General features: G+C 42.7%; 1 protein-coding gene across 1 annotated transcript in view; it reads right to left on the bottom strand.

Annotated features, from left to right (window-relative positions):
- The window catches only part of LOC139380881 (inactive phospholipase C-like protein 1), a 128,676-nt gene that overhangs the window by 18,828 nt on the left and 95,240 nt on the right, over positions 1 to 14,608 (bottom strand). Inside the window, exons 2-4 of the mRNA XM_071124022.1 lie at positions 9,262 to 9,336; positions 8,435 to 8,722; positions 6,279 to 6,566 (exon numbers count right to left, since the gene is read on the bottom strand). Of these exons, the coding sequence (XP_070980123.1) occupies positions 6,279 to 6,566; positions 8,435 to 8,722; positions 9,262 to 9,336 (651 nt within the window). The remainder of the gene's footprint in view (positions 1 to 6,278; positions 6,567 to 8,434; positions 8,723 to 9,261; positions 9,337 to 14,608) is intronic.

The following is a 14,608-nucleotide window of genomic DNA, read 5'->3' as shown; positions in this document are numbered from 1 at the left end:
CTGGAGGGGGGGGGGGGGGGGGGGGGGGGGGGGGGGGAAGGGAAGAAGGGATGAGACAGAGGAAAACAGAAGGATGAATGATGAGAGAAAGAGGAAATGCAGAGAGATGAGAAGAGCAGGTGTAGGAATTATTGAGCTAAATCATAGGGTGCCCATTATTCTACAATTAAATTAAGTTAATTTAATTTCCTAACTGGAACGGATATGAAAGAAATCTACCTACCCTTCCATGCTACTAGCCCCCTGACTAGAGCCCCTGGCCTACCCTTCCATGCTACTAGCCCCCTGACTAGAGCCCCTGGCCTACCCTTCCATGCTACTAGCCCCCTGACTAGAGCGCCTGGCCTACCCTTCCATGCTACTAGCCCCCTGACTAGAGCCCCTGGCCTACCCTTCCATGCTACTAGCCCCCTGACTAGAGCCCCTGGCCTACCCTTCCATGCTACTAGCCCCCTGACTAGAGCCCCTGGCCTACCCTTCCATGCTACTAGCCCCCTGACTAGAGTCCCTGGCACCCTTCCATGCTACCAGCCCCCTGACTAGAGTCCCTGGCCTACCCTTCCATGCTACTAGCCCCCTGACTAGAGTCCCTGGCCTACCCTTCCATGCTACTAGCCCCCTGACTAGAGCCCCTGGCCTACCCTTCCATGCTACTAGCCCCCTGACTAGTGCCCCTGGGCTACCCTTCCATGCCAAATAGCCCACCCAATTTACCTACCTCATCCCCATACTGTTTTTATTTATTTACTTTTCTGCTCTTTTGCACACCAGTATCTCTACCTGTACATGACCATCTGATCATTTATCACTCCAGTGTTAATCTGCTAAATTGTAATTATTCGCCTACCTCCTCATGCCTTTTTGCACACAATGTATATAGACTCTCTTTTTTTTCTACTGTGTTATTGACTTGTTAATTGTTTACTCCATGTGTAACTCTGTGTTGTCTGTTCACACTGCTTTGCTTTATCTTGGCCAGGTCGCAGTTGTAAATGAGAACTTGTTCTCAACTAGCCTACCTGGTTAAATAAAGGTGAAATAAAAAAAAATATAATAAATGGTCTACAGGAGAGACTTGCACACACATGGGCATCTGTGCTGATTTCACAGCGGGCTTCAAACCCAGTACCTGAGCGTTGATTCAGACAGATTAGCTATGGAGCTGCAGTCCAGCATGAACACACACACACCTACATGCTCTCTCACACACACACACCCTCTCACACAAACACCTCTGATTGGCTGTATTTAGGCCTGTGTATCTCCAGCTGCTATCTGGTTTCCTACTGTTTATCCCAGAATATCTTCATCCTTGTAAAAATGTCCTGCGGCGTGATTCAGTTGACTATAATATTGCTCTGACGTTCTGTACTGTTAGGTCGTCAGCAGTCCTTGATATTTCCTGTCTGTATACATTATGAACACTGAGTACATCAAACAAGGACCACAATGGAAATAAGCTGTTAAGGTTTATTGTGATTTGTATGTGGAGGCGTCACCAGCTGGAGGACTATTATGAATGGATTTTACAAATAAATTACAAATAAATTAAATCAATCAATCAACATTAAGAACACCCTCATAATATTGAGTTGCACCCCCTTTTGCCCTCAGAATATCCTCTAATTCGTTGGGCTATGGATTCTACAATGTGTCGAAAGCGTTCCACAGGGATGCTGGCCCATGTTGACTTCAATGCTTCCCAGTTGTGTCAAGTTGACTGGATGTCCTTTGGTGGTGGACCATTCTTCATACACACAGGCAACTGGTGAGCGTGAAAAACCCAGCAGCATTGCAGTTCATGACACAAACCGGTACGCCTGGCACCTACTACCCTTCCCTGCTCAAAGGCACTTAAATTGTTTGTGTGGTCCATTCACCCTCTGAATGGCACACATACACAATCCATGTTTCAATTGTCTCAAGGCTAAAAAATATTGTCTCCTCCCCTTCATCTACATTGATTAAAGTGGATGTAACAAGTGACCTATAAATAAGGAATCATAGCTTTCACCTGGATTCACCTGGTCTGTCTATGTCATGGAAAGAGCAGGTGTTCTTAATGTTTTTTCCCCTACTCAGTATGTATATATACAGTTGAAGTATGAAGTTTACATATGCTTAGGTTGGAGTCATTAAAACTTGTTTTTCAACCACTCCACAAATGTATTGTTAACAAACTATAGTTTTGGCAAGTCGGTTAGGACATCATGTAATTTTTCCAACAATTGTTTACAGACAGATTATGACATTTAAAATTCACTGTATCACAATTCCAGTGGGTCAGAAGTTTACATGCACTAAGTTGACTGTGCCTTTCAACTGCTTGGAAAATACCAGAAAATTATGTCATGGCTTTAGAAGCTTCTGATAGGCTAATTGACATTATTTGAGTCAATTGGAGGTGTACCTGTGGCTGTATTTCAAGGTCTACCTTCAAACTCAGTGCCTCTTTGTTTGACATCATGGGAAAATTAAAAGAAATCAGCCAAAACAAATTGTAGACCTCCACAAGTCTGGCTCATCCTTGGGAGCAAGATCCAAATGCCTGAAGGTACCACGTTCATCTGTACAAACAATAGTACACAAGTATAATCAACATGAGACCACGCAGCCGTCATACAGCTCAGGAAGAAGACGTGTTCTGTCTCCTAGAGGTGAACGTACATTGGTGCGAAAAGTGCAAATCAATAACAGAACAACAGCAAAGGACCTTTTGAAGATGCTGGAGGAAATAGGTACAAAAGTATCTATATCCACAGTAAAACGAGTCCTATATCGACACAACCTGAAAGGCCGCTCAGCAAGGAAGAAGCCACTGCTCCAAAACCGCCATAAAAATAAGCCAGACTACGGTTTGCAACTGCACGTGGGGACAAAGATCGTACTTTTTGGAGAAATGTCCTCTGGTCTGATTAAACAAAAATATCGTTATGTTTGGAGGAAAAAGGGTGAGGATTGCAAGCTGAAGAACACCATCCCAACCATGAAGCACGGGGGTGGCAGCATCATGTTGTGGGGGTGCTATGCTGCAGGAGGGATTGGTGCACTTCACAGAATAGATGGCATCATAAGGAAGTAAAATTATATGGATATATTGAAGCAACATCTCAAGACAACAGTCATGAAGTTAAAGCTTGGTCGCAAATGGGTCTTCCAAATGGACAATGACCCCAAGCATACTTCCAAAGTTGTGGCAAAATGGCTTAAGGACAACACATTCAAAGTATTGGAGTGGCCATCAAAAATCCCTGACCTCAATTCTACAGAAAGGAGGCCTACACACCTGACTCAGTTACACCAGCTCTGTCAGGAGGAATGGGCCAAAATTCACCCAACTTATTGTGGGAAGCTTGTGGAAGGCTACCCGAAACGATTGACCCAAATGTATATAATTTAAAGTCAATTCTACCAAATATTAATTGAGGGTATGTAAACTTCTGACCCACTGAGAATGTGATGAAAGAAATAAAAGCTGAAATAAATCATTCGCTCTACTATCATTCTGATATTTCACATTCTTAAAATAAAGTGGTGATCCTAACTGACCTAAAACAGGGAATTTTTACTAGGATTACATGTCAGGAATTGTGAAAAACTGAGTTTAAATGTATTTATTTATCTATGTATGTATGTAAACTTCCGATTTCAACTGTATGTATGTCTCGCGCACACACACACACACACACACACACACACACACACACACACAAAAGTTTGGGGCCACTTAGAAATGTCCTTGATTTCCATGAAAACATACATGAAATGAGTTGCAAAATGAATAGGAAATATAGTCAAGACGTTGACAAGGTTATAAATAATGATTTTTAATTGAAATAATAATTGTGTCCTTCAAACTCCGCTTTTGTTCATTTGCAGCAATTACAGCCTTGTAGAATTTTGGCATTCTAGTTGTCAATTTGTTGAGGTAATCTGAAAAGACTTCACCCCATGCTTCCAGAAGCACCTCCCACAAATTGGATTGGCTTGATGGGCACTTCTTACGTACCATACGGTAAAGCTGCTCCCACAACAGCTCAATAGGGTTGAGATCCGGTGACTCTGCTGGCCACTCCATTATAGACAAAATACCTTCTGACTGCTTCTTCCCTAAATAGTTATTACCTAGTTTAGAGCTATGCTTTGGGTCATTGTCCTGTTGTAGGAGGAAATTGGCTCCAATTAAGAGCCGTCCACAGGGTATCTATCGCATGACGTTGCAAAATGGAGTGATAGCCTTCCTTCTTCAAGATCCCTTTTACCCTGTACAAATCTCCCACATTACCACCACCAAAGCACCCCAGACCATAACATTTCCTCCACCATGCTTGACAGATGGCGTCAAGCACTCCTCCAGCATATTTTCATTTTTTCTGTGTCTCACAAATGTTCTTCTTTGTGAGCCGAACACCTCAAACTTAGATTCGTCTGTCTATAACATTTTTTTCCAATCTTCCTCTGTCCAGTGTATGTGATCTAAATCTTTTATTTTTATTGGCCAGTCTGAGATCTGGCGTTTTCTTTGCAACTTTACCTAAAAGGCCAGCATCCCGGAGTCACCTCTTCACAGTTGACGTTGAGACTGGTGTTTTGCGGGTACTATTTAATGAAGCTGCGAGTTGAGGACTTGTGAGGCATCTAGACTAGACACTCTAATGTACTTGTCCTCTTGCTCAGTTGTGCACCGGGGCCTCCCACTCCTCTTTCTATTCTGGTTAGGGACAGTTTGCGCTGTTCTGTGAAGGGAGTAGTAGACAATGTTGTACGAGATCTTCAGTTTCTTGGCAATTTCTCACATGGAATAACCTTCATTTCTCAGAACAAGAATAGACTGACGAGTTTCAGAAGAAAGTTCTTTGTTTCTGGCCATTTTGAGCCTTTAATCGAACCCACTAATGCCGATGCTCCAGATAATCAACTAGTCTAAAGAAGGACAGTTTTATTGCTTCTTTAATCAGTACAACAGTTTTCAGCTGTGCTAACACAACTGCAAAAGGGTTTTCTAATGATCAATTAGCCTTTTTGAAATGATAAACTTGGATTAGCTAACACAACGTCCCATTGGAACACAGGGGTGATGGTTGCTAATAATGGGCCTCTGTACGCCTATATAGATATTCAATTATTTTTATTTTATCTGCCGTTTCCAGCTACAATAGTAATTTACAACATTAACAATGTCTACACTGTATTTCTGATCAATTTCACGTTATTAGAAATGGAATTTTTTTTTGCTTTTCTTTCAAAAACAAGAACATTTCTAAGTGACCCCAAACTTTTGAACGATAGTGTATACAGTACCAGTCAAACGTTTGGACACATCTACTCATTCAACGGTTTTTATTTATTTTTTACTATTTTCTACATTTTCGTTTCTCATTGCTTATTTGAACTGTTCTTGCCATAATATGGACTTGGTCTTTTACCAAATAGGGCTATGTTCTGTATACTGTACCACCCCTACCTTGTCACAACACAACTGATTGGCTCAAACACATGAAGAAGGAAAGAAATTCCACAAATGAACTTTTAACAAGGCACACCTGTTAATTGAAATACATTCCAGGTGACTACCTCATGAAGCTGGTTGAGAGAATGCCAAGAGCGTGGAAAGCTATCATCAAGGCAAGGATTGGCTACTTTGAAGAATCTCAAATATAAAATATATTAACATAGCATGGGTCATTTTTATGATTACTACATGATTCCATATGAGTTATTTCATAGTTTTGATGTCTTCACTATTATTCTACAATATAGAAAATAGTCAAAAATAAGAACAACCCTGGAATGAGAAGGTGTGTCCAAACCTTTGACTGGTACTGTATCTGTATGTGTATATTATATGCAGACTCAATCTGTACACCCACCATGCTACTAAGTATAAGTAAAGCTTACATAACTAGGTTGGATATCCGCCTAGAGCATGTTCCATATTTACATTAGATATCCAGCTATGAAGACAATCATTTTTATAATTCAAGCTGTTATAGTAACTATTGCGATCATAAGTATCACAGACAATTTAATAAAAGAAACCGGGCCATAATTGATAACGGAATTGACCTCAACTCTAATAATCTTCAAACCTTTTCTAGTCTGTCTAGTTTTACTCCAGTCTACCATTAACATATATACAGTATTAGTCTTTCTTCTAAGTCTACCCCAGTCCTCTTATTTAAGTTTCCTTGATGCCGGGACAGATGGTAAGACCGCTATGAAGACAATCCCCCCTCTAGTTTAACTGTAGTCCCGTCCCCTCACACAGACACACACACCTTAGCTTCCTTGATCCCAGGATACAGCTTGCAGATGGTTGACACGGCCGTGTCCTCTGAGACGACCCCGTATCCATCTTCATCCACCTCGGCAAACTCTGCGGCCAGCCAATCCCTCCTCATCTTACTGCCGAGGCTACCCTCCCCTATGATGCTCCCCTCTCCCAGACCTCCTCCCCCACCTGCCCCCCCTCCATGCCCGATGACAGAGGGGTGGGACACCAGGTAACGCAGCCCCGTTACCCAGATGTTGGCCACGTCAGGGGAGAGAGCCACCAGGTCCAGGGACTAGGAAATACAAATCACATTAAATTAAACACATTTTTCCCCCCAGTAAAATAAGTCAAAAGTAAATCACCTTCACCTTTACCACATCTTGTTATGTTACAGCCTTATTCTAAAATTGATTACATCGTTTTTCCCCCATCATCAATCTACACACAATGCCCCATAATGAAAAAGCAAAAACAGGTTTTTAAATCAAATCAAATTGTAATTCTCACATGCGTCAAATACAACAGTGAAATGTTTGCTTACGAGCCCCTAAGCAACAGTGCAGTTTAAATAAATACAGATAAGAATAAGAGATAAAAGTAACAAGTAATTAAAGAGTAGCAGTAAAAATAACAATATATACAGGGGGATGCTGGTACAGAGTCAATGTGTGGCGGCACCGGTTAGTTGAGGTAGTATGTACATGTAGGTAGAGTATTTAAAGTGACTATGCATAGATGACAACAGAGAGTGGCAGTGGTGTGGAGATGGGAGGGGGATTGAGGGGAGGGCAATGCAAATAGTCTGGGTAGCCATTTGACTAGATGTTCAGGAGTCTTATGGCTTGGGGGTAGAAGCTGTTCAGAAGCCTCTTGGACCTAGACTTGGCGCTCCAGTACCACTTGCCGTGCGGTAGCAGAGAGAACAGTCTATGACTAGGGTGGCTGGAGGTCTGACAATTTGGTATAGAGGTCCTGGATGGCAGGAAGCTTGGCCCCAGTGATGTACTGGGCCGGTCGCCCAGTGAATGTTGACCTGTCTAAAGGTCTTACTCACATCAGCTGTGGAGAGCATTATCACACAGTCTCCCGGTACAGCTGGTGCTCTCATGCATGTTTCAGTGTAAGTATTCAGACACTTTACTCAGGACTTTGTTGAAGCACCTTCGGCAGCGATTGTACCCTCAAGTCTTCTTGGGTATGATGCTACAAGATTGGCACACCTGTATTTGGGGAGTTTCTCCCATTCTTCTCTGCAGATCCTCTCAAGCTCTGCCAGGTTGGATGGGCAGTGTTTACTGAGGAGTGGCTTCCGTCTGGCCATAAAGGCCTGCTGCAGAGATGGTTGTCCTTCTGGAAGGTTCTCCCATCTCCACGGGGGAGGTTTGTCAGAGTGACCATCGGGTTCTTGGTCAACTCCCTGACCAAGGCCCTTCTCCCCCATTTGCTCAGTTTGGTCATGCACCCAGCTCTAGGAAAAGTCTTCGTGGTTCCAAACTTCTTCCATTTAAGAATGACGGAGGCAACGGTTTTCTTGGGGACCTTCAATGCTGCAGACATTTTTTGATACCCTTCCCCAGATCTGTGCCTCGACACAATATTGTCTCTACGGACAATTCTTTCGACCTCATGGCTTAATTTTTGCTCTGACATGCTCCATCAACTGTGGGACCTTATATAGACAGGTGTGTGGCTTTCCAAATCATGTCCAATCAATTTAATTTACCTCAGGTGGACTCAAATCAAGTTGTAGAAACATCTCAAGGATGATCAATGGAAACAGGATGCACCTGAGCTCAACTTCGAGTCTCATAGCAAAGATTCTGAATACTTATGTAAATAAGGTATCTGTTTATTATTTTTAATACATTTGAAAAATATTCTACAAACCTGTTTTCACTTTGTCATCATGTGGTATTGTGTGTAGATTGATGAGATAAAAATACAAAAAATTAAATCCATTTTAGAATAAGGATGTAACGTTAAAAAATGTGGAAAAAGGGGTCTGAAAAATGTGGGAAAGGGGGTCTGAATACTTTCTGAATGCACTGTTTTTGCCTTTGCCTGAGTGCCAGTCTGTTTATGCTCCATTGCCAACTCCTTGGCATGACAATTCCAAAAGAAGTTGGCAAGGCAGCCTAATCTGAACTGGCCACCTCTTACCTGGTAGTCATCCCCGTGGATGATAGAGAAGGCTGCCTCCTCAGCCAGATGTTCTGCAGCAGGTCCGTTATGCAGGAAGGTCTCAGTGCTCTTCCCCGTCCTCACCTCCCTGATAGTGGCCATGTCCAGGCGGGCGCGCTCCCCATCCTTCTTAGAGGGCTCCCAGCGCAGGCAGCTGAGGTCCTGGTCCAGGGTGTAGAAACGACTGTAGACCCGGGAGTTGGGACGCACCTTCTTCAGCTCACAGCCCCCCTGCATGAAGGCCAGGCAGTCGGCAGCGCTGCTCACCTGGAGGCGACGGAAGAGGAAGGCCTTTATGAAATGCTTATGTACTGCTTATGAATGTGTTATGAAATGCTTATATACTGCTTATGAATGTGTTATGAAATGCTTATATACTGCTTATGAAAGTGTTATGAAATGCTTATATACTGCTTATGAAAGTGTTATGAAATGATTATATACTGCTTATGAATGTGTTATGAAATGCTTATATACTGCTTATGAAAGTGTTATGAAATGATTATATACTGCTTATGAAAGTGTTATGAAATGCTTATATACTGCTTATGAATGTGTTATGAAATGCTTATATACTGCTTATGAAAGTGTTATGAAATGCTTATATACTGCTTATGAATGTGTTATGAAAGTGTTATGAAATGCTTATATACTGCTTATATACTGCTTATGAATGTGTTATGAAAGTGTTATGAAATCCTTATTTAGGTACCCTTCAAATAAAGTGTTAACCATTTCATTTTTATTTACAGACAGAGATCTAAAACTGCTTAATAAAAAATAAAAAAGAGAAACTAAAAACAAACCTTCTTCTCTGAGGGGATGCTACTGAAGGACACAGTCTTCTTGCGCCCGCCGGCCACCTTGTGCACTGAAGGATCCTGGGTAAAAACACAGAGAAGAGCAGAGTGTGAGACAGGCAGACAAGTGTACTTATGATTTCTGCAGGTTATGTTTAGAATCTACTAAACAAACATTACAGGCAGGTATATCACAGCAACTGACATTTAAAAAGGAGTAGAGTGGATGTGGGGTGTGGAGCATAAATAATTTGTACCTATTGAGGTAGCTATGAAAGCCATCACTATTAAATCCTAGATACCATTGCCTACCGTTGTGCCCTTGAGCAAGGCACTTAACTCCCCACAGCCCCCCGCACCTCTGCAAAACCATTGTCTTTCAGAGGAGTTGGGATGAAAGCGGAAGTCAAATTTCAGTTGGACCTTGTGTGCAATTGACCAATAAGCTCATACAAAAGTGGCTCACCTTAAGTGTAAAACTAACATTATACACTGGGTGGTTCGTGCCCTGAATTCTGATTGGCTGACAGCCATAATATATCAGACCGTATATCACAGGTATGACAAAACATTTATTTTTACTGCTCTAATTATGTTGGTAACCAGTTTATAATAGCAATAAGGCATATCAGGGGTATGTGGTGTATGGCCAATATACCACAGCTAAGGGCTGTGTCCAAGCACTCCACGTTGTGTTGTGAGTAAGAACATCCCTTAGCCGTGGTATATTGGCCATATACCACACCCCCTCGGGCCTTATTGCTTAAATGACTCAACAATCCATGCCTCCTGGGGATGCTATAAAGTCCAAAAGTTATGGACGGAGTTAGAAAGTTGTCTGTCAGAAGTATTACAATGTAAATGTACTTCTAACACGTCTGTCTGCATAATCCAAGACAAGACATATGAGGGTGCAGTGAGATGCAAGATGGGTTGGACGATACTTTTCTCCTCAATCATCTTGAAAAAACATATACTTTAAAACTGGAAGTGAACCAATCCTCCATCGTTAACACAATGGAAAGGTCAAATGCTTTGTTATCTAAATGTTAAAAGTGTGTGGGCGACGGAGAGAAACTAAATGGTGCAGTTTGAGGCCATGTGACAGAGTGATGCTGGCGCTGGAGATGGGGGCGCTGGAGATGCTTTTGTTATGTTACAAAAATAAATATATTTTGTTTATTTGACCTTTATTTAACGAGGCAAGTCAGTTATTAAGAACAAATTCTTATTTACAATGACGGCCTACCCTGGACGACGCTGGGACAATTGTGCACTGCCTTATGGGACTCCCGATCACGCACGGATGTGATACAGCCTGGATTTGAACCTCTTGCACTGAGATGCAGTGCCTTAGACCGCTGTGCCACTCGGGAGCCTGATAAAGACCCAGATGTGGGTCTGAGCAGGTGGGTCTGGGCAGGTGGGTCTGGGCAGGCGTGATGTTGCGGATGTTTGTGAGATGTGGTCGTTTGTATGTGTATGTTGTGTATTATTTAATTTTTTTAAATATAAAATCTTACAACAACAAAAAAGAAAGTGGCTCACCTTTCAGCCAGGTAAATTTCTATGGAATCCTTCAGAACTAATCTGCACCAGAGCAGGCTAACTATACTGAATGAAATGACTACGCTACGAGGAGTAGACAAATGAAAATTATCCCCTTCAATTGAGGAAAACGACTGATTATTATTTTTTATTAATGAAAGAATGCATTTTAAACTTCACGCAATGTAACACTTTTGTATGACTTAATAGATAAATAAATATTGATAGGAGTGGGGGAAAAGGTGCTTGTGTATTGGTAAGCACACCAAATATGGCAGTAACGATAAGCACTCAAATAAAGATGGCACTTCTAACAGCCTGTCACACCATAGCCTGCTGAATTTGCAAGATAACTTTTCTTATTTCGGCACAAATGAAACTTTGGCACTAACTCGCCCATGGATTGATGTTTCAGCACTGTCTCAATGAAGAGTTGGGCGTTGGACTAGCACGCGCCGTCACAACCCTGCTACAGTTAGCGGCAGGCGGACCAGCATTATCCACCATCGTAGTACGGATGAAGCCTGAGCTGGAACGTGAAGCTAACTGAAGCTGGTTAGCTTTAGAAAACCCTGAGTAAGATGGATCTAGCTTGCTTCGTAGGCCCCCCCTCTGGCCTACCAATAGGACCAAAGGTCCAGGACGACAACAACCACTATGACATCATCTACTGATGTACCCTGCACTAAAGTGGTTTTAACAATGGGAGTTTTTCCCTCTACCTCCTAGTATGGAGTTGGACTCAAGAGTACAGCTTTTGACTATCCCTTTACACTTGTGTGTATAAGGTAGTAGTTGTGGAATTGTTAGGTTAGATTACTCGTTGGTTATTACTGCATTGTCGGAACTAGAAGCACAAGCATTTCGCTACACTCGCATTAACATCTGCTAATAAAATTTTATTTGACTACCCACACACACCGAACCACACAGGGAAGTGTATGTGTCTGCATGTGTGCGCGTGACCGCGCTCTGTGTGTGTGTGTGTGTGTAACTTGACATCCATTGCCTGGCCAATAATACACAGTAGAGAAACCTGAGCTGCAGATTCTTCCCTAACAGAGAGACAGGGCTCCTTCCCTAACAGAGACCCAGACAGAGGGACATGCCACAGCAGCCCAGACATGAGGAGAATGTCCTCATCCTTCTTCCCTAACAGAGACCCAGACAGAGAGACATGCCACAGCAGCCCAGACATGAGGAGAATGTCCTCATCCTTCTTCCCTAACAGAGACCCAGACAGAGGGACATGCCACAGCAGCCCAGACCTGAGGAGAATGTCCTCATCCTTCTTCCCTAACAGAGACCCAGACCGAGGGACATGCCACAGCAGCCCAGACCTGAGGAGAAAGTCCTCATCCTTCTTCCCTAACAGAGACCCAGACAGAGAGACATGCCACAGCAGCCCAGACCTGAGGAGAATGTCCTCATCCTTCTTCCCTAACAGAGACCCAGACAGAGGGACATGCCACAGCAGCCCAGACCTGAGGAGAATGTCCTCATCCTTCTTCCCTAACAGAGACCCAGACCGAGGGACATGCCACAGCAGCCCAGACCTGAGGAGAATGTCCTCATCCTTCTTATTCTACAGAGGACCAGAGCCACGGCTAGCTGAGAGCTCAAACCTGGACAGAACCCTCTGGAACATCGGTCAGGCTATACTCCCATGTCAATTATACTTTCACCACTCAACTAAGACCAGACTGTGACCCCAGCTTAAAGGCATAGTTCAACCAAATAACAAAATGACATATTGGTTTCCTGCCCCTGTAAGCAGACACACAGGCTTTAGTGTGACCATGTGTATGTGACAAATAAAATTTGATTTGATTTGATTTGATTTGATAGTGTAGTGTCCCTGGCACGGCTTCCACATCCTAACATTTTAGCATTCGTGGCACAAGTCATGATACCGATATTCAACATTTTCCCACATCCTGAGAGAGTTTGACCTAGTATCTACTGTCAATTCAATTCAATTCAAGGGGCTTTATTGGCATGAGAAACATGTGTTAACATTGCCAAAGCAAGTGAGGTAGATAATATACAAAAGTGAAATAAACAATAAAAATGAACAGTAAACATTACACATACAGAAGTTTCAAAACAATAAAGACATTACAAAAGTCATATTATATATATATATATATATATATATATATATATATATATATATATATATATATACACACACACAATGTTGTAACAATGTACAAATGGTTAAAGTACACAAGGGAAAATAAATAAGCATAAATATTGGTTGTATTTACAATGGTGTTTGTTCTTCACTGGTTGCCCTTTTCTCGTGGCAACAGGTCATAAATATTGGTTGTATTTACAATGGTGTTTGTTCTTCACTGGTTGCCCTTTTCTCGTGGCAACAGGTCATAAATATTGGTTGTATTTACAATGGTGTTTGTTCTTCACTGGTTGCCCTTTTCTCGTGGCAACAGGTCATAAATATTGGTTGTATTTACAATGGTGTTTGTTCTTCACTGGTTGCCCTTTTCTCGTGGCAACAGGTCATAAATATTGGTTGTATTTACAATGGTGTTTGTTCTTCACTGGTTGCCCTTTTCTCGTGGCAACAGGTCATAAATATTGGTTGTATTTACAATGGTGTTTGTTCTTCACTGGTTGCCCTTTTCTCGTGGCAACAGGTCATAAATATTGGTTGTATTTACAATGGTGTTTGTTCTTCACTGGTTGCCCTTTTCTCGTGGCAACAGGTCATAAATATTGGTTGTATTTACAATGGTGTTTGTTCTTCACTGGTTGCCCTTTTCTCGTGGCAACAGGTCATAAATATATCTTGCTGCTGTGATGGCACACTGTGGAATTTCACCCAGTAGATATGGGAGTTAATCAAAATTGGATCTACTGTCTCCAATTATGTTCAACAAAATAGATTTTTAAGATGGAGGCTTTGACAATGTGCGGACAGACAGCGGACAGACAGCGGACAGACAGCCAGGCTTAGTATGAACCAGGTCAGCGGGTATTTAGGTGGACGGGGCAGGACAAGGCAAGACAGGGCGGGACTGTCCAGGGCACAGCTTTAACAGGAACAGCGGGTCCTGTGTCACAGTATATGGCATTAGTTCCCCCAGAGGGCACGGGAAAACAGGTCAACCCTCCCGCCGTGGTGACATACTGTATTATGTCCTCCTGGAAACCATGACAACAGGCCGTAAAGCTTTTAATGCACCAAGGTTCAGCCTAAAAGAGCATATATCACCTAGTGTTAATCCCCCAACCCTAAGCACTCTCTCTTTGTTTTAGTTGTTTTTCCTCTACATTATTGAGCTTCGGCCAGAATGGAGCACAGATGGAGAGATGGAAGAAACATAAGATGGAAACATAGATAGTGGGGCCAGAGAAAAAAAAAGAAAGTGAGGGCAAAGAGAGAAGTGGTGAGGGGGGGTGAAAGGAGAACAGAGTCAATTCTAGAAAGGATAAGAGAGTGAGGGCAGAGGAAAATCACAGAGAAGAAGGAGAGGAAGTTGAATGAGAGGAGAGAGAGATGAAAGAAAGTAGAGGAGATGATGGAGAGTAGTGGAGAGGAAGGAGAGGAGAGAGGAGAAGATAGCAAGAGGAGAGGATGGAGATAGTAGAGGCGAGGAAGAGGAGAGTAGAGGACGGAGAGAGTAGAGGATGGAGAGAGTAGAGGAGAGAGAGAGTAGAGGACAGAGAGAGTAGAGGACAGAGAGAGTAGAGGACAGAGAGTGTAGAGGACAGAGAGAGTAGAGGATGGAGACAGTAGAGGATGGACGGAGTAGAGGATGGAGAGAGGAGAGGAAGGAGA

The sequence above is a fragment of the Oncorhynchus clarkii genome, chromosome 22 (genome assembly GCF_045791955.1).
Source record: "Oncorhynchus clarkii lewisi isolate Uvic-CL-2024 chromosome 22, UVic_Ocla_1.0, whole genome shotgun sequence".
Classification (NCBI taxonomy): domain Eukaryota; kingdom Metazoa; phylum Chordata; class Actinopteri; order Salmoniformes; family Salmonidae; genus Oncorhynchus; species Oncorhynchus clarkii.
Note: the sequence above shows the minus strand (reverse complement) of the source record. Positions and strands in the feature narration are given on the sequence as shown.